Raw genomic sequence first — 24,659 nt, 5'->3', positions numbered from 1 at the left:
AGAAGCACCTTCCAGTCATGTCTGGGAGGCTTTCTGAGGCCTGGGGAGGTAGTTCATGCACAGCCTTTCTGGGCCTCAAAAAGGCCCATTCAGTGTCGGTAAGGCACTTCCAGTTTTTACAAAAATCAGAAATATTTTCTGATACTTCAGGGAGGTGTTCTGAAGCTTGGAGAGACCACGTTCGGTCTCTCTGGGGCTCAGGAAGGCCCCTGGAGGTGTTGGAAAGGTGCTTCCTGTTTTTCTGAAAACCAGAAGTGCTTCTCCAACACCTCCAGGGTCCGGGCAGCCCAGTCCTGAGCTGCCCGACACGCAGGGCTGCTGTGGCACCAAAATGGCTGCCGCAGCATCCTATAAGCATTTGGGCAGCTGCTGTCGGCTTCTGATGCCTCCTCCTCCTCCCCCTATTAAAGCTGGCGCAGAATAAAGGAGTCCCATGTCGGACTGGGAGGCCTGACACAGGGCTCTGAATCCAGCAGAGGTAAACTCCATGAGTCCCGCCCCTCCTTCCCCACCATGTCTTCCCTCTGTCCACCCCAGAACGCCTCCCCCCATGCCCCCGCTTGCCTCTCTGCTGCCCTGTGTTCCGTGCAAGCGCCAGGTGGCAGTCCGACCGTCGCTGTCCCAGCATGGGCACATGCTGGGCCAGCTCTGGTGCTAGACAAGCTCTAATCCCTGCAAATGTGCCTTACGGCGTGTTTGTGACAGTGCATGCTGGTGATGAGCCGACATGTATTGTATAAGAGTGGCCCCTCAGAAAGCTTCTGGATGTGACCGGAAGGTGTGACCAGAAGGTGCTAAGCCCCAAGCCACAGATTCGCTTATCTGTGGGGGTTCTGGGAACGGCACCCCTGTGGATGCTGAGGTCAGGCTGTATTTCTAAACAGAATAATTCTAGATGTTGTGCTGAACATTATGTAATTATATAATCAAGGAATATTTGTTCTTACAGTTAAGCATTCATATGCACACAAGCACCCACAGTTACATGGTCAAGACGGTTGTTTTGATGTTGGAGAGAAAGGAGGAGAGTGGTAGTCACAATCTGCAGTTTTCTTTTGTGTGCTGTTGTTTGTCTGTCTGTCTTCCCCAGTGTAGTGACATTTACCTCTAAATCATGTAGTCCTTTCCATCATAATCCTAGAATTGTTGTTTTCTCTTTCTGCCTAGTAACTGTTCAGGTTCAAAATAAGAAAGTATTATTTTAGCAGAGGAACCTGACAATAAAACACATAAATTTATTCACACAGTTCATCTAAAAATCCCTTGTTATCCTCGTCTCCTGCAACTTCTGTGTGCCAAATACTTGTAGGCTCTAAATTTATGTTCAGCATTCTGAGCTGATCCAATTGTTCAGAAATTATAAATGTTACAGTCTCCCTGGAACTGTATTGTTTCAGAATGCATGTGAGATCACATGTTTGAATAGTCTTGTGCATTGAATGTCCCACATCTGGAAAGGCAGCACACCAGGAAGAAGGCTATGCTGAAACTCATCTCACTGAAGTGCTGACTTTCCAATAGGAAGATAATCTTTTGGCTTGGTGTTCAAATGCACAATACCTCATGTATATTCTGAATCAAAAAGACCATTATGTGCCTTTATAAATGTTTCTTTAAGAAAACGTTTTGTGTAGATATTATATAAGGAAGTACTGAACAATAAATTAATTTCTTTTAAATAGTGGTTCTTACACATTAAGTACTTGGACCCACTTTTTAGAATGAGAATCTGTCAGGACTCACCAGAAGTGATGTCATGACCAGAAGTGACATCATAAAGCAGGAAATTTTTTAACAATCCTAGGCTGCAATCCTGCCCTCGCTTACCCAGGAGTAAGTCCCATTTACTACCAATGTTAAAGGATTATACATAGTAGCTTGTTAACAGTACAGGTCTGTAACATTTCCCCAAATACAGTTGCATACCATGGTAGCATCAAGTTTAATATATTAAAAATAAAATATTGAAATGAATGGAGATCCACCTGAAATTGGCTGGCGATCCACCTAGTGGGTCCTGACCCACAGTTTGAGAAACACTGGTTTATGCATTCAGAGTTACTAACCAGTGGAGACCCAAGAGGGTTAGCAATTTTCTTTTCATGCTGATTCTCTTACAGTTCTGTTTTGAAGTTCTCGTCACCACATATAAATCATGTGAGTACATTAAGTGTTTTTTGGATGAATGAGGGTAAATAAATAAAATTTAGTCCAGCTACGAGAGAGGTTCTGGTGTTGGGAGATGCATTTAATATTGTCCAGCTGGCTCTGGGTTGGGTTGTACTCCCCAGAAGAACCAAGTACACAGCTTGGAGGTACTTGTGGGCTTGAAGTTGTTTCTGGATGCCTAGGTGATGGCCATTGCCAGCAGCACTTTTTACAACCTTCAGATGGGTCACCAACTGCAGCCCTGTATTGGCAGTGGTTCTCTGACTTCACTTTTCTTTGTATTAGTTGCATTGAGTTTGGATTGCTGTGATGCATTTTATATGGGGATTACCTCTGAAAATGGTTTAGAAATTTAATTTTGACCAGAATGTAGTAACTAGGTTCTTACATGGGAGCAACCGTGTAGTACAGTTGGCACTTCTCATCCACGGTTTTTCCATCCGTGGATTTGACTATCGACAGATGGCCACCGCAGATGAGAAGTTCCTTGCCAATTCTTTAAATAAAAGTGTCCCTTTATATCACAGTTTAAAAACAGCTTTTCTTATCATGGTAGAGTGGCAGGCAGGCAGTCTCCAGTGATTAGAATGGCTGTTTTTGAGTCGTGCCAAGGTAGTGACCCCCTCCCTTGGCCCTTGTTCACCCAGAATGCAGCTTGGAAGTTTAATCACTTCTGCATTGCATTTTTCAGCATGCCAGAGTCAAGGGAGGGGGTTGTTTGCCTAAGTTGACCTGAAAATAGCTGTTCTAATAGCCAGAGACTGCCTGCCTGCTGCTCTACAATGGTAAGAAAAGCGGTTTTTAAACTGTGATTTAAAGGGAATCTTTAAAAAAAAATATTTAGTGGTTTTGCCTATCCGCTGTTTTTGACATTTTCGAAGATTCTGGGAACAAAATCCCCATGGATGCCAAGAGCCAACTGTACATATCTTGTGTATTGTATGCCAGTTTCAGTGGCTGCCAATATGCTTCTGAGCCCAATTCAGAATCCTGGCTTTGGTCTTTATCCCAGTTCCAGGCAGTTCAGGGCTTTATCTTTAAGACTCCATACTCCCATGTGAACCTATCTGTCCTTTAACAGTATCAGGAAGGACCTTTTTCTCCAGTCCACCACTAAGAAACATTCTGTAGGTCTCAACCAGCAAGAGAACCACCTTTGAGGCAGCACTCCTTCTCTGCGAGCCTTTAAATACAGATTGAAGATCTTCCTGTTTGAGACAGCTCCCTTATACTAATTTTGCAATAACTGCTGTTATCATTTGTCATTGTGTCATCATTTGTTATTGTTTTGATTGCTTTTTGTGTAAGCTGCTTTGGTCATTTTAAAAAAAGTGGGGCCTAAAATTTGTGAATATTAGAAATAATCTGGACCAAATTATTCTTCCTTCTATTTTCACTTTGGTGATCTCTGTCTTGCATAAAAAGCCCGTGTGGTGAAGATTTCATTAACGGTTTGAAATGATGAAGGAATAATTTGAGTTAGTATGCTGAAGTTTCTAATTTAGATTTTAAAAATGAGTATTCTTTAGCATTGACTAAAAAGAAATCATTTGGCTAATTTTGATTTGTTTGTTGGAAGTAGGCACCTTTGAAATTTGTGTGCTTAACGTTAATGTGTTACTGTGCCACTCTTTTTTTAAATTTTTGAATAAGGCGTAATACCCATTGAAATAACAAAACTCTTTTTATTTTATAGGTAATGTTGTAGGCAACTTGGGACACTCGTTTTTCAGCCAGAGTTTCCTTAACAGTAAGGAGCATGGTGGGTTCCTGTACGTTACACCTGCATATCAGTCGCTGCAGGACTTGGTGCTTCCTACTCCACCATACTTATTTGGGATTCTTATCCAAAAATGGGAGACTCCTTGGGCCAAAGTATTTCCCATCCGATTAATGCTGAGACTTGGAGCTGAGTATAGATGTAAGTATGGTTTATCTCTTTTGTAAATATATTGTGTCCCATTGTTGATTCAGATGCCTATAGAATTGTCAGCAATTTTCATTGGGTTTTTGCTTTTCTACAGCTGTTAGTGATGTTATTTTTGGGCAATTTCTAAACGTGATTCAGTCAGCCAGATTCACTTGAGTAATGAAGCACATTAAAGCAATTATTCCTTGATAAACATGGGGTGATGGAGTAACTGGAGCATTCATGGGTTTCAGACTTGTATTCAGTGATGCTTTTGTGGGCATGTACCTTTCAGAAATACCTTACATGCTTTTGTGGGCATGTACCTTTACCCCTGCTAATTGGGTAAGAGGCACTTTTTCAAGTGGGTGCTCCTTTTTTTAGCAGGGGGAGAGTAACTGGCCCACCTCACCCCAGCACTGTCTGTTCTAGTGGCTGTCTGCTGGTATTCATTTGCATATTTTTAGATTGTGAGCCCTTTTGGGACAGGGAGCCATTTAGTTATTTGATTTTTCTCTGTAAACCGCTTTGTGAACTTTTAGTTGAAAAGCGGTATATAAATACTGTTAATTAATAATAAATACCTGCAGCTTAAGCAAATTTGCAGCTTCCCATTCTCTCATTTTGTTTTTAGTGTGCTCAGAGTCCAGAAAATGTTGTTGGTCTAGGCAAGCATCTTTTTCCCAGTACACTTCTGTGTTTAGGTAGAAAGCTTGAAGGCACATTTCTCTTGATCAATACTTGACCAGTATTGGTTGAATGGATCTTCTCCATGTGTACGTGGTTTGGATGTGCTGAAGCAAGCACCTGTTCTTTAATTTAGAGCCCATATGCCGCCAGAGTCAGTCACTTAGGTTGATGAACATTAACTTCCCTTGGTGTTTTAAGCTTGATGTGTAGGAAAGCTTGGTTCTGCTTCCCTTTGTGGTGAATGCTTATTTATAAGAAGTAAGAATACTGTGGGAAGCAAGGATACCCTGTTTCAGGGCTGAAAGTACACATTTTCTCTTCATGAATCAAGAGCACTGAGAGCATACAATGCATATCCCTACCTCAATAAATATTCTGGTAACATTTCAGATACTTCTGGTATATTAGGTATTTAGGTAGAATACAAAACTTAAGTAGAATGCATTGAATAATTCCCAACACAGTTGTTTATGTTGGACAGCTGGTATTTCAGTTCATTCAAATATTTAGTTCTTTGGAAATATAACGTTCTGTGGATATACAAATCCAGCTACCCTTGTGTTATCCCAAAAACAGATAAGCAGTTCTCTTGACCTTCTCTTGTTGCTATGTTCCTGTGTAGCTGGTGTTCTCAGCACCAAATAAAGTTTTTTTTAAAGTTTTCAGAAGGTAGATTTGAATTTGTTTCCTTTTAAAATATTATCTTAGTGTATCCATGCCCGCTCTTCAGTGTCAGATTTCGTAAGCCATTATTTGGAGAGACTGGACACACAATTATGAATCTCCTTGCAGTAAGTGATGTTTACAAGTTTCTATTTCTTCAGTCATGAAGTAGAGAGAGGTATATATATATTTTTTCCTTTATATGCATGGTATTTGAACGTATTATGACACCTAGATTTCCTAATCTGACTGTGAAACATTTTTGCAACAAGCACCCTTCCTAAACATAGAACAAAATACTAAAGATGTGTCCCTGGGGTTTTCAAGGTTTGAACTTGTTCTGACTATAGCTATAGACACACCTCTGTAAAATACCTATTATATATATAGTGCCATCAGTGCACATTGCATTTTACTTGAACTGAAAAAGAAGGTTCCTGCGCCAAGATGCTTGCTGTCTGGATCAGGGGTGTCCAAAGTTTTTGGCAGGAGGGCTGTATCATCTCTCCGACACTGTTTGGGGGCTGGGGAAAAAATAATTAATTTACATTTCAAATTTGAATAAATTTACATAAATGAATATATTAGAGATGGCACTTATATGAATGAATGAAGGTCTTGCAACAGCTCAAGGCCTATAAAAGGCCTCGAACAAAGCAAGGCTGGCCTTTCCTTTGGTGCTGCTGCAGCATCACAGGCGTGAAACAGCAAGCAGTGGAGAGAGCCCTTATCCCACAACTCACGTGAGAGGTTGAACAGTTGCCCTCACGCTGAGAGTAGTTGCGTCGGGCCAGCACAGGCTCTAGCAAGTCTCCAAAGGGCCAGAGGCTCATTGGAGACTGGGGGCTCCCTGTGGGCCAGATTGGGAGTCCCTGAGGGCTGCAAGTGGCCCCCGGTCGGGGATTTGGGCACCCCTAGTCTGGATAGACACAAGGGAAACAGTAAAGGGAGGGAAGGCAGATAGAAAAGGAGCAGACGGGAAATCTATGCAATTGTTTCAGTAACACATATTTAAGCTTAGTTATTTATAATAAGAAAGGATGTCATATATAGTAAGAAAGGATAAGGCATGAAGTGTGATACTTGGCTAATTAAGGCTGCAATCCTGTACACACTTTCCTGGGAGTAAGTTCCATTGAACACAATGGAACTTACTTCTGAGTAGACATGTATAGGCTTGTGCTGTATGGCTCCAATCCTATGCACACTTTCCTGGGAGTAAGCACAATTGAACACAAGGGGACGTACTTCTGAGTAGTCATGCATAGGATTACGCTGTAAGTCTTGCAAATCACTAATTAAACCTTCTTACCTTTTAAAGCCAGGAACTCTTATTTTTAAAGCCCCATGATACTCTTGGAATCTGGAGAAAGGACACTCTTGCTCTCTGGAGTAGAAAGAACATCACAGGGCTGTGCTCCTCTGCATGTAAAGGGCTTTGAAAATATAACTTGACTAAATGTGCAGTATATTCTTTGATGCCAGGAAAAAATGTAGTAGCAATGGGGGAGAGGGCCAGTTGACTGTGTACTGTCACATTTCTGTTTATTTAGAGGCAATTTCTGTTCATTATACATACCTCCAAAGCTAAATACCTCTAGCTTTATCTAATGTTTAGCTTACCACTCATGCAACCAACTCATTTGAATGCTACTTGTTCTTGCTATTGTTTGTGGATCTTATTGTGATTTTTCATATTACCTCTGAAACCAAGTGTATCATTAAATAATTTTAACTGAACAATGGAAAAAGAATGCTGCTGAGTAGTATTTTTAATAATTGCAGTATTTCCATGCTGACTAGTATTTCCTATATTGTTAAGACTTGAATTTTCATTAATAATTATGATTTAACTATTCTGTGCATGGGCAGGACTTCAGAAATTACCAGTATACTTTGCCAGTTGTCCAAGGCTTAGTGGTTGATATGGAAGTGAGGAAAACCAGCATCAAAATTCCCAGCAACAGATACAATGAGGTACGTGATATGAATAAATAAATATCACTGCAGTTGCAGAACATCACAGTAATGACTGAGTTAAATTAAACCTTAGATAAACAGGAACTGATCTGAGGCACACGTGCAATGGAATGGGAAAGTGGTGTGAAAATTCCTGTTCAGTGAGAGAGTGACCAAGTGGTTTTGGACAAACTGCTACCTCTTGTTCTCAGCTTCCTGCCTGAAAAATTTAAACAACAATATGCTTTACTGCAAAGGTTCCTAAATGTTTTAGTGCTGGGACCCACTTCTTAAAACACTCTGTCAGAACCCATTTAGCTTTATGAGACTTAAAAAAAAATTGGTATCATATTATCAGTTCCTCAAGCCTGTTTTTACTGTGATGGTGGGCTTCTGGTGCATTTGAGCTCTGTGTTCATTAGATCAGGACCATTCTGATAGCTTTGCGTTCTCCTTTGTCTAGCCTTCCATAAGAGCTGAGGCATGTTTGCCTACTTGTAAGTAAATGTGCACATCCAGATCTGTTTCACTTTCCATAGAGCTCAATACATTTTCCTTGTCAGTTTCATAACCCACCAAACATTGAGTTGCAACCCACAGTTTGGGAACCACTGCTTTACTGTGTTTAGATATATGATGGAATGCTTATGATCTACTTTGCCTGCTAAGCTTGTTGTACAACTGGTGATTTATTTTGGATAGGTAAAACCTTAATGTTCAGTTAATGAAGCAGTTACTGCTAAAAGAAAATATATTTTGGAATTGCCTTTGAAACCAATTAAACATGTGGCCAATTCAACATTGAATAGGTTCTCCACCAGGGAAGCATTCCCTATAGCTGAAAGATGTTTTGTATGTTAGGTTGTGTCCCTGATATTCTGTGGGCATAGCATACACACTTTCACTCTCTGTGTTTGGTTTGGTTGCAGATGATGAAAGCTATGAACAAGTCCAACGAGCATGTTCTAGCAGGTGGGGCCTGCTTCAATGAGAGGGCAGACTCTCATCTGGTGTGTGTGCAGAACGATGATGGAAACTATCAGACACAGGCCATTAGTATTCATAATCAGCCACGGAAGGGTGAGAGAAACTGACTTAAATAGTGTCAGAAACTGACACTATCCCTCAATAGTGTATTTTTGTTTGTCTACTGTTTCTAGTTGCTCTTAAGCACTTTAAATGTGGTAAATGCGTTCTGAGCAAACAGGACTTGGATTTCATTCTTAGATCTTCTGAAGCAAACATCAGGCAGTGGCATGATTAGACATTTGACATGGATGTATGTTACTGAACTTGGCATAATTGGAACAATTTGTGCAAGCATGCTAATCCTGTAGTGGTGGCAAACACGAATGAAAAGCTACATGAGCTACAATTTGCCTCTTCATTTTAATGCCTGTTGTTCATCTGTCATACATTACACAATGGCTAAAACACTGATGTACTCTTCTTTCTGAATTGGATTTATCATAGCACTTCTCTTGACTGGTGATGATAAGCATTTAGGGCTAAATCATATGCAGTTTTCCAGCGCTGGTGCAGCTGTGCCAGTTGGGCATGCTTTGCATCCTGTAGTTGGGGGATAGTCACAAAGGCCTCCTCCAGGTAAGAAAATGTTTATTTCTTTTTCTCATGGCTGCATTGCAGCTGCACCAGCACTGGAAAGTTGGGTAGGATTGGGCCCTTACTCAGTTGAACTTCACACGAGCCAGTTGATACTTGACAGATGAATTGTCCGTAACTGTGGAAGGAACACTTAGCAAAGATTAGGTGCAACTAATGCACAATTGTGATCCATCTTTCGGGCTTCTAGTACGAGGGGTAATGTGCTCCAGATGGCTGGCTGGACTCTAGACTAGCTGAAACATTCTTGAGAGGGAGTCCTATGCAGGCGTCCTTGAAAAAATGCAACCTTGAAATTATCAAAGCGTGAATGATTGTGGTTTGACCTTGATCACTGGGATATGGAATGTTGTAACTGTTTTACCACATGCTGTGGGTTAAAAGTCTTCCTAGCCACTGCTGCTACTTATGCCTCCAGGAGCAAAGTAGAACCCACACTCACAGATTGAACTTGAACTTTCAAGAAGAGTAAATAATAGCCCATTAAACCTTTGGGCTGGACAGTCACATGGGGTGGTATAGAGTTTTCTAAGGCAGGGGCTGCAAATACGGACCTTTGAACTGTCTGTGTCAGTAGCCTTTGCCCTTAACATGTTGGATTCTGGAAATTGTACTGAAATTTGCCTTGGAATTTGCATGGCCGTTCTTGCAACTGTTTTGGTACTAACTTGTAAATTATTTTTGAAAATCTCTTCATTTACTAGAGAGCACAAGTCTCTTCAGGACTTGGTCCTTCCAAAGAAAACTCATCTTGCAAAATCTGTTGAGAACTTCTTGTTACTTAATAGGAGCTGTTGTGGGCAAATAAAAATATGATGCATTAAGAAATGGACCCATGAGCAGAATTAGTTTCTCAGCACCTAGAACTCATAGGGTTTACATTTTTAAAGAAGCCTAGCAATCAATTTGCATTTTTGGTGATAGCAGGTAAAGGATGTGTTCATGGTATTTGGATTTCTTCTTAATACTTGAATTCGCCAAAGTGTTTCACTGAGCTTGGGTAACTGTTGCCTAAAACTCTGCTAAAGCATTAGATATTAGGTATTTACATTAGCATTAGGTATTTACATATATTTGTACTGTGTGGTCCTGGTTTGCCGCTCATTGGCCAATCTTACTGTGAAATGTGGGTTCCATTGCACACAGCGTGAGCATCATTTATGTCTCTGTTGTTGCAGTAACGGGGGCCAGCTTCTTTGTATTCAGTGGCGCTTTAAAAACTTCTTCAGGCTATCTTGCAAAGTCCAGTATTGTTGAAGGTAAGATTTTGTTGGCGTTTACCCAACTACACTGGTTTTCTCTTGGTGAAGTGTATGACTGAGCAAGGCTTGGGTAGTATTATGAATTTGCTGTTTGCAAACCATTGAGTAACTATAGTTAAACCAAGCATCTTTTGAGAATTGCAAGCTCAAGGCACCAACTTTAAATAAACCAAAAAAAGTGATGTGTACGTATAGATGTGAAAATGTGGCAGGTGTGGAAAATGAGTTTATTGTGGAATGAAATACATCTGTATTGTCATGTAGTAGTGGTATTGTCATGTAAGCAGGCCTGGGCTCCATTTTGGGGAGGGCTATGGAACACTGCACCTTAGACCCCCGTTCTGAACTTCATTAAAATTCCATTCTCCCCTTCATTCCATTTTCCCCTTTGAGGATAATGTGGCCATCTTTGTTGAGAGAACCCGTCTTCCGTCAATGCTGTTATTGCTGTAGGGACAGATGGGGCAGGTTCATGGCAGGGGGAGGGATGGAGATCGATAGCCATTATTAATAAATAGTACACAAAAAGTGAGAATTTACCATTTATTTCTACTGCAAAAGTCTATCTGAAAATAAAATTGAGTCTGTTAGAGCGCAATCCTAACCAATTTCCCACACTGACTTAGCCGCAATGCAGACCCAAGGCATGGTAACAAACATGTCCTTACCTTGAGGAGGCCCCCTTGACTTGCCTCCCCACTGCAGGATGCAGAGCATGCCACATCGGCACAGCTATGTCAGTGCTGGAAAGTTGGTTAGGACTGCGCCCTTAAGCTCTTATACTTTTGTGACTTTTATTCTACACACGTGTGCATGTGCACACCCACACACATCTAGGGCTATAATAGGAGGGTCCCACTAGGGACAGCCCTGCCTATGAGATTCTGGCTGGACTGCGTAAGCTGCAGCTATGGAAAATTTCATCCTTAATGTGGCTTTTCCTCTTTCTTCCTGCCCCCTTCTCCGCTGAAATGAAAACATGCCACTTTCACTAGTTCTGGGCTTCATCCTCCTTTAGTATTACCTTGGTCAAAAGAGAGAGGTGTCTAGTCTAGGCGTGTGCCCTAGGAAGAAGAGGAGAGTCCTGCATTATACAGGTGACTGCACCAAAGCACGATGCAGGTTGCTTGTAATGTTTTTACTGCTTTTCATCCAGGATTGGCTTCTAAAGCGGCTTACCATTAAAATAGATTTACAGAAGTCCCATTCTGAGAAGCATTGATTCTGTACTGTACAGATAATGGGGGGGGGGGAGGGGGAATTGGGCCTTTGTCCTGGACAGGTATGAAACTCAATATGCAGACATCAGGCAGAACAGTCCCAATTCCTTCACCTTTGATATACTCCAAGCATTGCTGTAGGACCTAACCCATGGTATGATATGAGACTAAAAAATGGTGGTAGTCCATCATGCATTTGGTCTTCTCTTAATAATGTGGAGGATTGTTTTCAGTGATTGTGTCTTATATTGTCCAGATGGTGTCATGGTCCAGATAACAGCTGAAAACATGGACTCACTGAGGCAGGCCCTGAGGGAGATGAAAGATTTCACTATTGCTTGTGGTAAAATGGATGTTGAAGAGCCCCAAGAACATGTCCACATTCAGTGGGTGGATGATGACAAAAATTTCAACAAGGGGTAAATATAGCAGCAGTCTCTTGATAGGTTTTCACTTATTTGGTTTTGTGTCTGCTGATAGTGCATGCCATTTAGAACAGAGAAAAGAGCAGGTTTTCCAAATGGGTGTTTCTTTGGAGTAAGCAACTGTATGTGAGCCCTCTGGAAGATAATGCAGGAATGCTGTGGTCGACTGTCACATGTAACACAAGCTAATACATATTTTGCTGTTTTAAAAGTTAGACCTATTCCCAGGAATATTTGGGGTGCTGATTCAAAAAATAGCATGTTTTGCCCGATCATATCTAGTTTTGGAGATACAGCATAGCCTCATTTTCAAGCAGCTTCCTCAGGAGGAAGCTGTGCCATGGCTTTCTCATGAGGAAGCTGCTTGAACCATTCACTAAGATAGTTATATCCCACCTGTCTCCCCTGGAGTTCTTAAAATGCCTTTCCATTGCTTTGGAAAATTAGACTGCTTTGAACTATTTTTTCTTTATTGGCTTTGCTAATTTGTGGATAGGTGTTCACATTAAAAACAAAATCCCCAAAACCATTTGGGGGATACGTTATGGGGGCAAAAAACTGTACTACTTAACATGGGCACTGCCCAACAGATGCCTGCAACAATTGCAAATGGTTTACAGCAGTGGTTCCCAACCTTTAGGAGCTCAGGGACCACTAAGGCAAAATTTGGAGACGGCGGGAACCACATGCAACCCCCCCCCTCGCACACAAAAAATACAATTAAATTTGTAATACATAAGATTATTTAATAATTAATGTGATGGTTTTGCTTGCATTTTCTTCACTAGCTGTGAAAGTCTTGGGTTTACATGGAACACAAAATAATTCCCCCCTAACTCAGAGGTTTTCATACCCACCCAATTCAATCCAGTCTCTTTTCCCCCACGCCAGACCACATTACACACAGCCCTGCCAAGCACAAGGGGATTATAGACAAGTCATGCAAGGTAGTTAAATGAGCCAACAAAAAGCACACACATCCCTCCACAGTTCCTTTTGTTATACAGCCCTGGCCCTGCTCCCCCCACTTGTGAGTCCAGAGTCCTTAGGAAAGTGTTCAACACAATTTAGGCAGGTCGGTCCTGAAGAAGAAGCACCAGCTCAGAGCGACATCTCAGAATGGCTGCTGCATGTCTCAGGAAGAAAAGTCCTTTTGGTGTGCACTACAAGGTCTTTAGGGGGAAAAAAGCCTCTCTTCACTTCCTAGTCTAATTGCTGTTATGTTCTAGCTGTGGGCTACTTTGGCTGGAGCTAAGAGAGTGTGAGCAAGCCTATAGGCAGGCTGCAACCACAAAATAACAGCTGCCTACTCTGCCATTAGTCTGTGGAACTCCTTGCCCCAAGATGTGATGGTGTCTAGACTAGATGCCTTTAAAAGGGGATTGGAGAAATTTCTGGAGAAGTCCATCACAGCCACAGTGTGACTAACAGCCCCATTCTAGGCATGTCTACTCAGAAGTAAGTCCCATTATAGTCAATGGGGCTTACTCCAAGGTAAGCATGCATAGGATTGCAGTCTGAGGAGATAGGGGAACTGGCCAAGTGTGGGATGGGGGAGGGCTGCTGCTGCTGCTCTCTGAGGAGGAAAAGTCAGGGGTTACACCTGCTGTACTTGGCTATGGTGGTGCCTGTTCTGCAACGTCGCAGCTTACAATAAGACAGCAGAGATGCTGCCTGTTTCCCTCTCCAAAATGGGTGCAAAAACCTGGTTGCCTGGATCCCTTGCTCCACCCCTGCGTGTTAGAAGAGCACATCCAGGGGGCCCAATCCTGCCAACTGGGGAGGGGGTACCAGGGCTGGGGGTTGAGCGTATTGTTTCTCCCTTCTCCTGCTGCCACACTGCCTCCAACTCCCTTCCTCTGTGTTCCCTGGCCAGCTGGAGTCCGGACTCCCAGGGAAATCACATCCAGAGGAACCCACTCCCAGGGGAAACCCCCCCAGCCAGCCAGCCAGCCAGCGATGCCTTTGGGAGCCTGCTCCTCCTCCTCATTACTCCCATTCCTCCCCCTTCCCAGGCCCCTCTCCTCCTCCTCTCCACCCCCCTCCCGTTCTATGCCCCCTCCTCCTCTGGCCCCCCACCCGCCTGCAAAAGGGACTTCGCAGGCTGGCTGGAGTCCTGATCTGACTCCTGAGAAACCAGGCTGCCAGGGCTCACCTGAAGGCACAGGGTCAAGGAATGGAGGCAGCAGGGCACCTCTCCTCTGCATGCAGCTGAGCCACGAGGCTGCACAAACGCGCGCGCACCTTACAAGGTGCCTGCGCTTCACTTTTTTGCTTGTCTGGGCACTCACAGACAAGGAGGGAAGGGAGGTGGAGGGGGGAGGCAGGAGAAGGAGAAAGGCTATGCTTTGATTGGCTCTGAGCTGCTCTGATTGGCTGCTGGCGCTGCAGAGGCTTTTTTTCTGCCTGGAAGGCCTTTTTTTTTTCTTTTTCACCAGAGAGGTCACGGACCACCTGGAGGGATGCTGCAGACCACCAGTGGTCCGCAGACCATGGGTTGGGAACCCTAGTATTACAGAGTACTGATCAAGTGGTCATGCTTCTGGGGACAGACTATGGTTTTTCCAGGGTGCAGCATAAAAGCACAAACTCTGTAAAAAAAAAACTGTCACACTGCACTTTCTGATTCATCAGTTATGTATAATGAAGGTTTTTTAGTATGACTTCAAGGTCTCTGACAATCTAAGCTCTAGGTACAGCTTATTTTCCTTTCTTTCTAGGGTTGCAAGCCCAATTGATGGAAAATCCATGGAGTCCATTACAAGTGTGAAGATATTTCATGGCTCAGAATATAAAGCAAACGGGAAGGTCATTCGTTGGACAGAGGTGAGAAAACCCAACTGCTAAGTATGTTAAACCAGGAATCTTCAGTGACTACTTATGTAGCTTCTGTCTCTGGGAGAAAAAATTATTAGCTGTCAGAGCTTGATGTGGAACCCCTGCTAAGTGGGCTAAAGAGAGGTACCTTTTAATGTAGTGATACTCTTAAATTTAGCAGGGAGAACATGGCTGTCCAACTGTACTCAAACACTGCATCTTTTCCTAGTGACTTGTTTTTCTGCATTTAGTTTATGTGCCCTTTTGGGTCAAGAAGCCATTTATTTAATTTATTCTGGTAAAATGTTTTGTATTGAGAAGTGGTATATAAATATCCTGCAATGCTGTGTATAATTCCAATCATTTACTCAATGATTTAATGTGAACATATTCCTAAGTGATATAGGCTGGACCCACATTATATGGTTTCCACATATCCTGTAATTGACCCCAAAGTTTTGCTTATGTGTTCCTGCTTATGGCACATGGCAAATTACCTTTTTTTGTCTGCGATGGTTCCTATGTAGGAAGCTGACTTAGGCGGAGTTTGATCACTGGTCCATCTAGCTTAACTAACTGCCAGCGGTCTCCAAGATTTCAGGCAAGAATTTCTGAAGATTGACACTGGAATCTTCTGTAGACAAAACATGTGCTCTACCACAGAGCTATAGCCACCCTCACCAGCTCTGGGCACTAGGCTGCAATCCTACCCACTCTGGGAGAGTAGACATGCATCCTACCCATGTCTGGGAGAGTAGACATGCATAGGATTGTGCTATTAGTACATTGTCTCTGAGGTTAGTGCTATTAGTACATTGTCTCTAACCTGTATTGCTTTTTAAAAACACCCCTATCTGTCTTGGTATTGATTAGTGTCTTGATTACACTAGTAATCCCTAGTTATACTGGCTTTCTAGTACTAATAAAATGAACAAAAGCATCTCTGTTTATTTGTTAAAGTATAATAAGCTTCTAAGACCTCATCCCTGCCAAGAAAATATTCAGCAGTATCTTCTAAATACAGAGAAGCCAGAAATGAAATCATTTTGACTGACACCAAAATATCTGCTTGCTGTAAGATGCTTAAGATATTCCACTGTAAGATGCTGTCGTCTTCCTCCTCCCACCTATACAGTGTTTCTCAAATCTATGCCTCTCTTTCCCTTAACAATCATTCTGTGACAAACTAAATTTCACTGCATGTATTAGAAAAATTATCACATGATGTGTTGGATGAATAGAAATTGAGACAGTTTACAGTTTCAGTTGTTTGGGCTGTGCATGGAGCAATCTCTTTGCTTTCCTTTCAGGTTTTCTTTCTGGAAAATGATGACCAGCATAATGGCTTAAGTGATCCAGCAGACCACAGCAGACTGACAGAGAACGTAGCCAAGGCTTTTTGCCTGGCCTTGTGTCCTCATCTGAAGCTGCTGAAAGAAGATGGGATGACCAAGTTGGGTCTGCGTGTTACACTTGATGCTGATCAGGTAAGGCAAGAGCATCTAATTATGCGAAAAATGGTCTCTGCAGCTTTGGTGTGGCAACTGGATAGGCTACAAAGACTGGAAATTCATAAAGTTTGACTATAGATTACAAATCAAAATATGTCATCACTTCTTCCTCACATAAAGTGTATCAAATTACATTGCTACATTACATGTAGCATAGCCCATGTAACATAATTGTGAAAACCTTCACTTCTCATTAATTTCTCTGGAGTTTGAATATTGTACCTTTTTTGATCCATTTATTACACTTTTCTTGACCAGGTTCATTAATTTGATTCTTGGTGTAGTAAAGGTCTTCACTGCTGAACAGCAAGGGGGGGTCCAAGTTTCCAGAAGTGATTTAAGCCCACTCTGATGCAAAACTTCAGTTCTTGGGCCAGTATTTAACAATGGCTAATACTGAGTAATTTTTAAAATATTTTAATCAGTGGTGTTTAACTTGATTTATTTTGCGTGGTTGCCCTCCATGGGTGGCCATGTTAGAAATATCATAAACATGTTGGGCAGCCCAATCCTGAGCTGCCCGGAGCACCCAGGCTTGGTGGCACCGAAAAGGGCTGCTGCCGAATCCTGCACCTCCTGCACTACCGAGGGAGGCTCCTCAGAAGAAGGGGACATTTGTCCCCTTCCCCCGAGTAAGGTAAGCTGCCCCGCAATAGGGCTACTCACTTTACTGCCAACCAAAGTAAAGGTGCTCGTGTAGGGCGCGCACCCTGCACGAGCACCCTGGATCCTGCGGAGCTCAGCTCCGCAGATCCGCCTCCCATTCTGCAGCCTGGTGGTCCGGGAGACTGGGCTAGCACTGGCGGGAGCCCGGCAGTGAACCCCGCAAACGTTTGCATGTCCTTATGGCACGTTTGCAACTGTGGTCTGCGGCATGGAGCCATGCCACCGACCACAGGATTGGGCTCTCAAACTGTTATTGGGTAGAACTTAAACGTTCAAGTGTGAGGAGGAACATGAATTTCTTTTCTGAAAAAGAAATATATCTGCCTCTACCAACTCATTGAGAGTGTTTTGGTAGATTATTTTGATTACAGCAAATCAAGATACAAATAAGAATCAAGGCTTGTCTTGGAAAGAAAAATCTGCTTGTTTCCAAATATGTGACAAGATGCAAACACTAAGTGTGCTGCACTCTTTATTCCACTAAAATAATTATTTTAGATTATAGGAATCCATAATTACTAGAACACATGCTCCACCCAGCCCATGTGTTTGTGGGTCAAATTCAAAAGGAGGCATATTATGTATTTCTTTCATGCTTGCTTTTTTGTCTGTGTTGTGTTGAAATTTAAGTGGGTATGTGTTTGTTTTAATTCCGGGGAATAATTATATGGCAGACACTATACCCACCATGATTCTAAATAATAAATCTTGCTTAGTGATGCTGCATCTATCTTGAAAAAAAAAGAAGCAAAGTTAAAAGCTTGTCTCCCTCTTTCTTGCTGTTTTAGGTTGGCTACCAGGCTGGGAGCAATGGCCAGCCACTGCCTTCTCAGTACATGAATGACCTGGACAGTGCCTTAGTTCCAGTGATTCATGGAGGGGCATGCCAGCTGAGTGAGGGCCCAATCATAATGGAGCTCATCTTTTATATTCTGGAAAACATCTCATAAGGACTTCATTTTTCTGTTCAGACCTGTTACAGCAGCAGTTGTATCTGAATCATTTGCACTTTAAAACTGAAAAATTAAGCTTTTTGTTAACACTATTGTGGGGGGTTGAACAGTCGTTCCATCATTTGGAATTGTCTATGCATTTGTCAACAAACAGGATCAGGGCAGCTTCTATACTACACAAATGGCTATGCTATCTTTGCAGCTAATACATTTCTGTTACGGATTAGAAACAAGTAATGGTCATGTTTTAAGACAAATTGCAGTCATGTATTCAATTGCTCAGACAGGTGCAGAGATCACTGGGGCATAAATAAAAGAAAATGAAATGTCAGCCTTTGTAATGTTTGTAGATGAACTTGTTATGAAGAAACAATCAAGACCTCCATTCTGACCTCATTATACTGCCGTTTATGGTTAATTTCTCTATGTTTTAAAAATATAGTTTACATTATTTTGACCAGATTATTGGTCAAAGTACCTCCAAGACATGTTGGGATATGTACAGAAAGCAGCATGAGTGAGGGTACCTTCTATGTTTGTCTGAGGGAAGAACTCTCTCTCTAGAAGCAGTATGTAAATTAAGCTTGCAGTTTTGTGTATATTAATAGGATAGTTTTTCCTTATTTTTCGTGTGATCAATGCTCCCCTCAGACTGATAACATGGCAAACATCTGCTTCCATAAACTTTGTTTCCCCCTCTGTGAATTTCAAGAGAACCTGTTATAGGCATGAGAACTGTTAGCCTTAAAGAGCAGTTGTGAAGTTCCTGTTCTTTCCAGTTGGTCCTGCTTTTTAAAAACAAAAAAGGTAACACCTCTTCTTTTCCTGATTGGTGTGCATCAGCCCTAGCATTAAGCCTGCACTCACCTAACACTTTATAGTAGCAGCACCCTGTAAAGCTAGCCTGTGAGATCTATAATAGTTTGGCTGCAATTGCATGTTTGGCTTTTACTTCAGGCTGGACAGCTTGCACTCTGCCTCATTTGAGAGGACAGTAGCTGGGCTCTTGCTGCAGCATCTGAAGCTGGCACTGAGAGTAAGCAAATGAATGTGGAAACACATTCCTAGTAAAATCTAATTTTCTTCCCTAAAGACCTGATAATGAATAGAAAGAGCTATCCAAAAAAGTGAACACAACTATTAGCTTCAATCAGACACTGTAGCTGTTGTTCAGATTAACCAGCACCTGGTGGAATAAGTTTGAACTCTCACACATGGATCTAAACTGGAGCTGTACTTCTGTCCCTGGTGAGCAATCAGGGGTAGGACATTTGTTACAGGTCTGGTATTAAGCGAAGGGCATTTTAAAAAAAGTATATATAGCAATGACAGCTATGATAGTTAATGTTTCTCTGTAGGTAGCAAAGTATATCTGAACATACATGAGCTGAGTTGTGAGCAAGTTCCTACTGCTTGCCTAAGATTAGTAAAACCCTGCTAATACAGCCTATGTACACTGCTGCTTAGACCCTGAGGGAGACAAGGGTGTTAGATCTAGGCCCAAAACTAAAGGGCAAGAGAAGTTAGTCCCACTTTGAGTTTATAAAGTTCTACTTTTACAGATTTAGTTCTTGGCTGGCCACATGCTATGAAGTTCTTAGACCATGGTGTACCTGCAAGAACTCAGGTGCTCAACATTCTGCCAGGGCAGGGCTGACGGACATAGGCACCTGTGAAGTTCTTTGCAGAACCAGGGCCTTTTGCAGCAGTTAGAGGCTTATGTTTCCTGTTTTGTTTTTACTTGGGTATATTTAAAAAAAACACAACTCAGTTGCTTTTAAAACTTCCTTCTGTGACAGTCAGCATTCAGTTTTACTTATGGAATCTCCAAAATCTATTCAAATGAACTACATGGCTACAGCAGATTTCAACTTTGAGATAGCATTCCAATTTCACCACAGAAGCAGCTGTTTTTCCAGTAACATAACCCTGCATTAGAATTACTGATGGAGGGGGTGATTGACTGGTCTTTTTTTCCTCCTTCCCCCTGCAGAAAATCATTTGTTTGGGTTGTTTGTGCAAAATGCTATTGACTGACTGGTTTGCTTCAACCATAGCCTTTAAAATGACCTTAAAATTGTTAAGAAATGAGTACTTATTTAAAGAAAAAATGTACTTTTAAAATTCAGTTAACACTGCAAAAGACTGCATATTATATTTTTATTTTCAACATGTAGTTTTGTATATTAAATTTATTAAAATTAAAAACTGAATAGTTCATTGTCTCCATCCCCTACAAAGACAGAAGCAGAAACCAGCTGTCTAAGGCAGATTTGTGTCTAGGAAATCACACACACTGCAAGTCTTCTGCAATGCCCCTTCATGGTGCAGGCCCTGAAGCAGAGGGGAAAGCAGCCAATCTGGGACCTGTAAGATGATGTGCTTAATGTTCTATGTCATAGTTCTTATTTTTTTAGTTAAACTAAGTCAACCTGCTTAGAAACACAACCAAAACACTGTGGTTCTTGAATACCTGAAACCGTAAAAAGCCTTCGTTCTGTCTGCTTTCGCTAAAAGGAAAAGCGCAAAGAGAACAAAGACAAGTACGTGAGGGAAGGGGTGAATGTAAAGCAAAGGAGTGTCTCTGCACATAGGTGGTATGATTTAACAGTACCTGAAACTTCCTCATTGCAGGCAATTTAAGAAGAGCATAAAGGCTTAAAAGTAATTCACTGCTTGACCTAACTCCTCTGTATGTAAGATTAGAATTTATTCCAAGGTTGGGAAACAGACTCTTATTTGCAAGTTACATGAAACTTCCACAGCTGCAACATCTCTTAGCATACTGTTAACCATTAAGACTTCATCCACCTCTGAAAACATGCCATTCCCTGCATAAGTCAATAGCCAGGGAACAGTCAGGTTAACATTCATGTGGTGCCAGCAATATTAGTCTCACCAAAGCTTAAGGCAGGTCAGTTTCTCTTCAGTTGGATCAGTACCTTCTTTTCCACTAATAGACTTACAAAGCTTACCAACTCATACTATATGATAGTTATGAAAATAAATGTTATGTTCAGTAGTGCATTCATTGAACATCTTTGGTGCTTGCAGAAGCTCAATGTATATAAAGTCCATTCTGCAGCTTTGAGCATTCCTGGATCTGTGGTGGAGGAGGAGAAACATGATTTCAGACGTATAAATTCTTTAACACTGTACAGTATAACGTTACAATTCATCTAAAATGAAACACCCCCTATTCCAGTGATTCCCAAACTTTTTAGCACTAGGACCTACTTTTTAAAATGACTATTGTTGTGATGGCAAATCCATGACACATGTTAAAGGTGACACACCAACTTTCACCAAAACCTTAGCACAACAAAGAGCCACCAGTCAGCACTTCCGGCATGTCACTTGCCTGTCCTGGAGACTATCAAAGTCCAGGGTGCATGTGGGATGGCCGCCTCTGTTTATTCCATCCCTTCACTTTTACACTCTTCTACCTTCTGTGCATATGCTTGTAGATCAGGCCAGCAAATGCTGTTGTTGCCACCCCATCAGAGGCTTCTCACCTCCTGCCCCCCCCCCATTCAGTCCCACTGAACATGGAGAAGCAGCACAGAGGAAGGAGACAATGTTCCAGTAAGTAAAGGGAAAGGGAGGTGGGGATGCCTCTGTTCCCCACCTTAGTCACAGGGGGGAGGGAGGATGCATGCTTATCTACCTTCTTATGGGAACTCCGTGCACAGCCTCTCTTCCCCAGGGTTTGAAGTGAACAGGAGCAGCACATGCTTCTTAGTGGCCGCTGAGAAGCGGCCTAACAGGAAGAGAGGCTGTGTACAAAGCTCGGGTAAGTAAAGGGAAAACAGGGTTGGGGATTCCTTTTTTCCCTCCCTAGGCATGGGTACCCTGTATTTTTTTTTAATATGTAAAGAATTGTTTCTCTTTTGTTGGGGGGGGGGGGGTGACACGCCAGCAGAGGCAAGCTAGGCATTTTCATTTTTGATACGCCAAACCCAAAAGGTTTTCCATCACTGCTCTATTAGGACCAGTCTAGCTTTATAAGTCTAAACAAAATCACTTTACCAGCTGCTCAAGCCTGTTCTTATCTTTTTTACTGGGGGGGGGGGGGGAAGAGCCGCCTTCTGGAACCTTTTATTGAGCTCCAGGTTATCAGATTGGACTATTCTGGTGTTCCTGCATTTGCCTTTGCCTGGCCTTGGAGCCAAGACATGTTTGCCTACTCATGAGTAAATGCACATGTGTGGCTGTTGTGCTTTCCATAAGGCTCAATACATTTTCCTTATCAGCTGGGTGGGGGGAGATTTCCTTCTCAAATATTTTTTTGGGGCCTGCATTTGTTGGATTGGAACCACTCTTGTGGCATTGCATTCCTCTAGGCCTGCCCTTCAAAGTTGACTAAGGCATTTTACCTACTCATGAGTAAATGCATACATGCAATTCAGTTTCACTTTCTATAGGTTTCAATACATTTTCCTTATCAGCTATCAGGCTATCACAAGCAATCAGGTCCCAACCCACAGTTTAGCCTATTGCATTATACAAATTAAACTGTCATCTTAGTTTGCTTTCAAGCTCAACCTGAAGAAAACCCTGTACAGACATGTAAAATAAATGGATGGTAGACAAGTTGCATGTGTGTAAAAAAATGAGGGACAATATCCAGTGGATGTAAAAAGCTATTGGGGTGCAAGACCCACATTTTGGACAGACAATAGGTTAATTTTAGTTTTGTACATCCACTTGGGTATCCTAGTGAGAGAAAGCATTAAATAATTAATAAACATGTTTCATAGAAAGCCAAGCTAGGACATTAATCTGTTATCAAGTCACTTATCAACAAATATATAGTGAAATATTGAGATGCTAGATGGAAATACATGCTCTTACCTTACATGGAACTAATGTTCAAGGACTAGCCAGTTTTCTGTAATAGTCTGAAGATCTTGCCCACTAAGTGGCTCCCTGAGTCGCACTTTAACTTCTAATTTCCCTCCAGTGGGTTTTCTGCCATCCAAAACCTAAATACGATCAAGGGGCAAGACTCATTTGGGAAGATTAAATCACAATTGTTACAATCCAATTGCTCTGAACTCTCTCCAACAGCAGGCCCACAAATAGTTGGACACATTACATTATAGCTTGGACCACACAATTGCTCCTTCTGGATTGTATTTTTAATCAGAAAGTTTCTCCCTGCCCTTGCAGCAAAATGTACAGTTGGGCTGTTACATGCAGTTATATGCATCTTTAAACACAGATACACTGACTATAATTAGAAGTCTAAGCAGGGTATCTAGCCAGTGGGGTGGGTACCAAGCCACAGCCCTAAAAAAAGGAGGAAAAAGACTTGATTTCTAGAATTTCCCATCATTCTGTGCTGCCAGATTGCCTTGGTGATGGTTCTTCAGATATCCCAGCAACTTCTGTGGTTGAAGAAAAAACAAAACAAAACTACCCACACACGTGTCCTTACGGAATTCCAGTTGTGCCCACTCCCTGAACAAAGAGCAGCCTCAGCCCTCACATAAATGAGCAGAACACTCTTTCCTGACCACTTTTGTATCAGCATATAGGCTCTATGAGAATGGAGGAAAGCTGTTAGGGAGGGAAGGAGGGAGGCAATCAATGTACTCTGTTATGTGCTATGAACATGTTTCTAGAACTGAGACAGTTGTCCAAACAAACAAGCCCTTCCATCTCATTGCTTCAGTATGTATAACATAGCTTACTTCAAGAACAAAAAGGCACAGTACCTCAATGATTTCTCTAATTTCACATTCGGATTCCAGTTTGTCCAGTTTCAAGTGTGCTGTTCCTACTTGCTTGTCACTCCTGAAAAAAGACCTAGGGAGGGGGAACCGTGTCAGGGAAAGAATTAAGTTCTTCTCTTACAACTATACAGTGGAAAGCAGCAGCAAGAGAACATTCCCATGTTCATTCAGAATGTCACACTGTGACTAAACTTCTCCCTGACTAATTTATACCCTTGAAGTTGAAGATGGCAGGTCTCCTTCATTCAGGAGAACTACTATTTATTTATATCCTGCTTTGAGTTCCTCAAAGCAGCTATAACAAAAGCCACATGGAAGAATTACAAAAACAATTGTTCATCTCAAGATGAACTATACCAGTGATTCTCAAACTGGTGGGTCCTGACCCACCAGCTTGTGTAAAGTTTCTCCTATCCCTTTAAGGCGTGGAGGAAGGAGGGAGGTAGCAATGCAATCCCCAGGATCGCGTCACTAACTGGGATGAATGGGGGCTATTTTTACTTACTGGGGGCTGCTGGCAGCTGCAGGAGTTGCAGAGAGCCCCAAGCAGCCCTCCACAGGGCTCCTTGATGCTTAGAATGTTGATGTAGAATGTTGAGAAAAACCAGTCGCCAAGTAACCAGGAAGTGCTTAGCAATCGATTTTTCTCAACATTCTAAGCATCAGGGAGACCTGTGGAGGGTTGCTCGGGGCTCCCCGCAACTCCTGTAGCTGGCAGCAGCCCTCAGTAAGTAAAAATAGCCCCTTTTCACCTTCGTCAGCAGTGCGATCCTGGGGATCGTGTCACTGCCCTAAACCCTCCCCTGCAAAGATTTACTTAGGGAGCAAACTCTACCTAAGTTTGAGAACTACTGAACACAAGCAGAGCAAAAAAGATTGCTACCATGCAATCAATGAAGTCTAATATGTACCTTGTTCTCACACCGATTGGACAAACACATTTTTAAGGTTAAGGAATCACTTGATGGGAACCGCCAAAAATGCAAACAAAGGTGGGTATGGCACTTCATGTCCACTAAGCAACAACTAAAAACAATGTAAGGGACACAGCCTA

The 24,659-nt window shown here is 42.2% G+C and overlaps 2 protein-coding genes across 6 annotated transcripts in view; one reads left to right on the top strand and one right to left on the bottom strand.

Annotated features, from left to right (window-relative positions):
- Window positions 1-20,032, top strand: part of ZFYVE9 (zinc finger FYVE-type containing 9) — a 65,980-nt gene extending 45,948 nt beyond the window's left edge. For all 3 annotated transcript variants that reach the window (XM_066623141.1, XM_066623142.1, XM_066623140.1), the window contains 9 exons: window positions 3,866-4,090; window positions 5,477-5,559; window positions 7,304-7,408; window positions 8,320-8,470; window positions 10,192-10,272; window positions 11,752-11,914; window positions 14,641-14,746; window positions 16,048-16,224; window positions 17,703-20,032. In XM_066623141.1, coding sequence (XP_066479238.1) covers window positions 3,866-4,090; window positions 5,477-5,559; window positions 7,304-7,408; window positions 8,320-8,470; window positions 10,192-10,272; window positions 11,752-11,914; window positions 14,641-14,746; window positions 16,048-16,224; window positions 17,703-17,864 — 1,253 coding nt within the window. In that variant the 3' untranslated portion in view covers window positions 17,865-20,032. The remainder of the gene's footprint in view (window positions 1-3,865; window positions 4,091-5,476; window positions 5,560-7,303; window positions 7,409-8,319; window positions 8,471-10,191; window positions 10,273-11,751; window positions 11,915-14,640; window positions 14,747-16,047; window positions 16,225-17,702) is intronic.
- CC2D1B (coiled-coil and C2 domain containing 1B) overlaps window positions 20,014-24,659 on the bottom strand; it is a 42,291-nt gene continuing 37,645 nt past the window's right edge. For all 3 annotated transcript variants that reach the window (XM_066623143.1, XM_066623144.1, XM_066623145.1), the window contains 3 exons: window positions 23,588-23,678; window positions 22,722-22,852; window positions 20,014-20,970 (listed from right to left, as the gene is read on the bottom strand). In XM_066623143.1, coding sequence (XP_066479240.1) covers window positions 22,733-22,852; window positions 23,588-23,678 — 211 coding nt within the window. In that variant the 3' untranslated portion in view covers window positions 20,014-20,970; window positions 22,722-22,732. The remainder of the gene's footprint in view (window positions 20,971-22,721; window positions 22,853-23,587; window positions 23,679-24,659) is intronic.

Source organism: Tiliqua scincoides, chromosome 4, assembly GCF_035046505.1.
Source record: "Tiliqua scincoides isolate rTilSci1 chromosome 4, rTilSci1.hap2, whole genome shotgun sequence".
Taxonomy (NCBI): Eukaryota; Metazoa; Chordata; class Lepidosauria; order Squamata; family Scincidae; genus Tiliqua; species Tiliqua scincoides.
The sequence above is the reverse complement of the archived record's forward strand: the minus strand, read 5'-3'. Positions and strand labels throughout refer to the sequence as shown.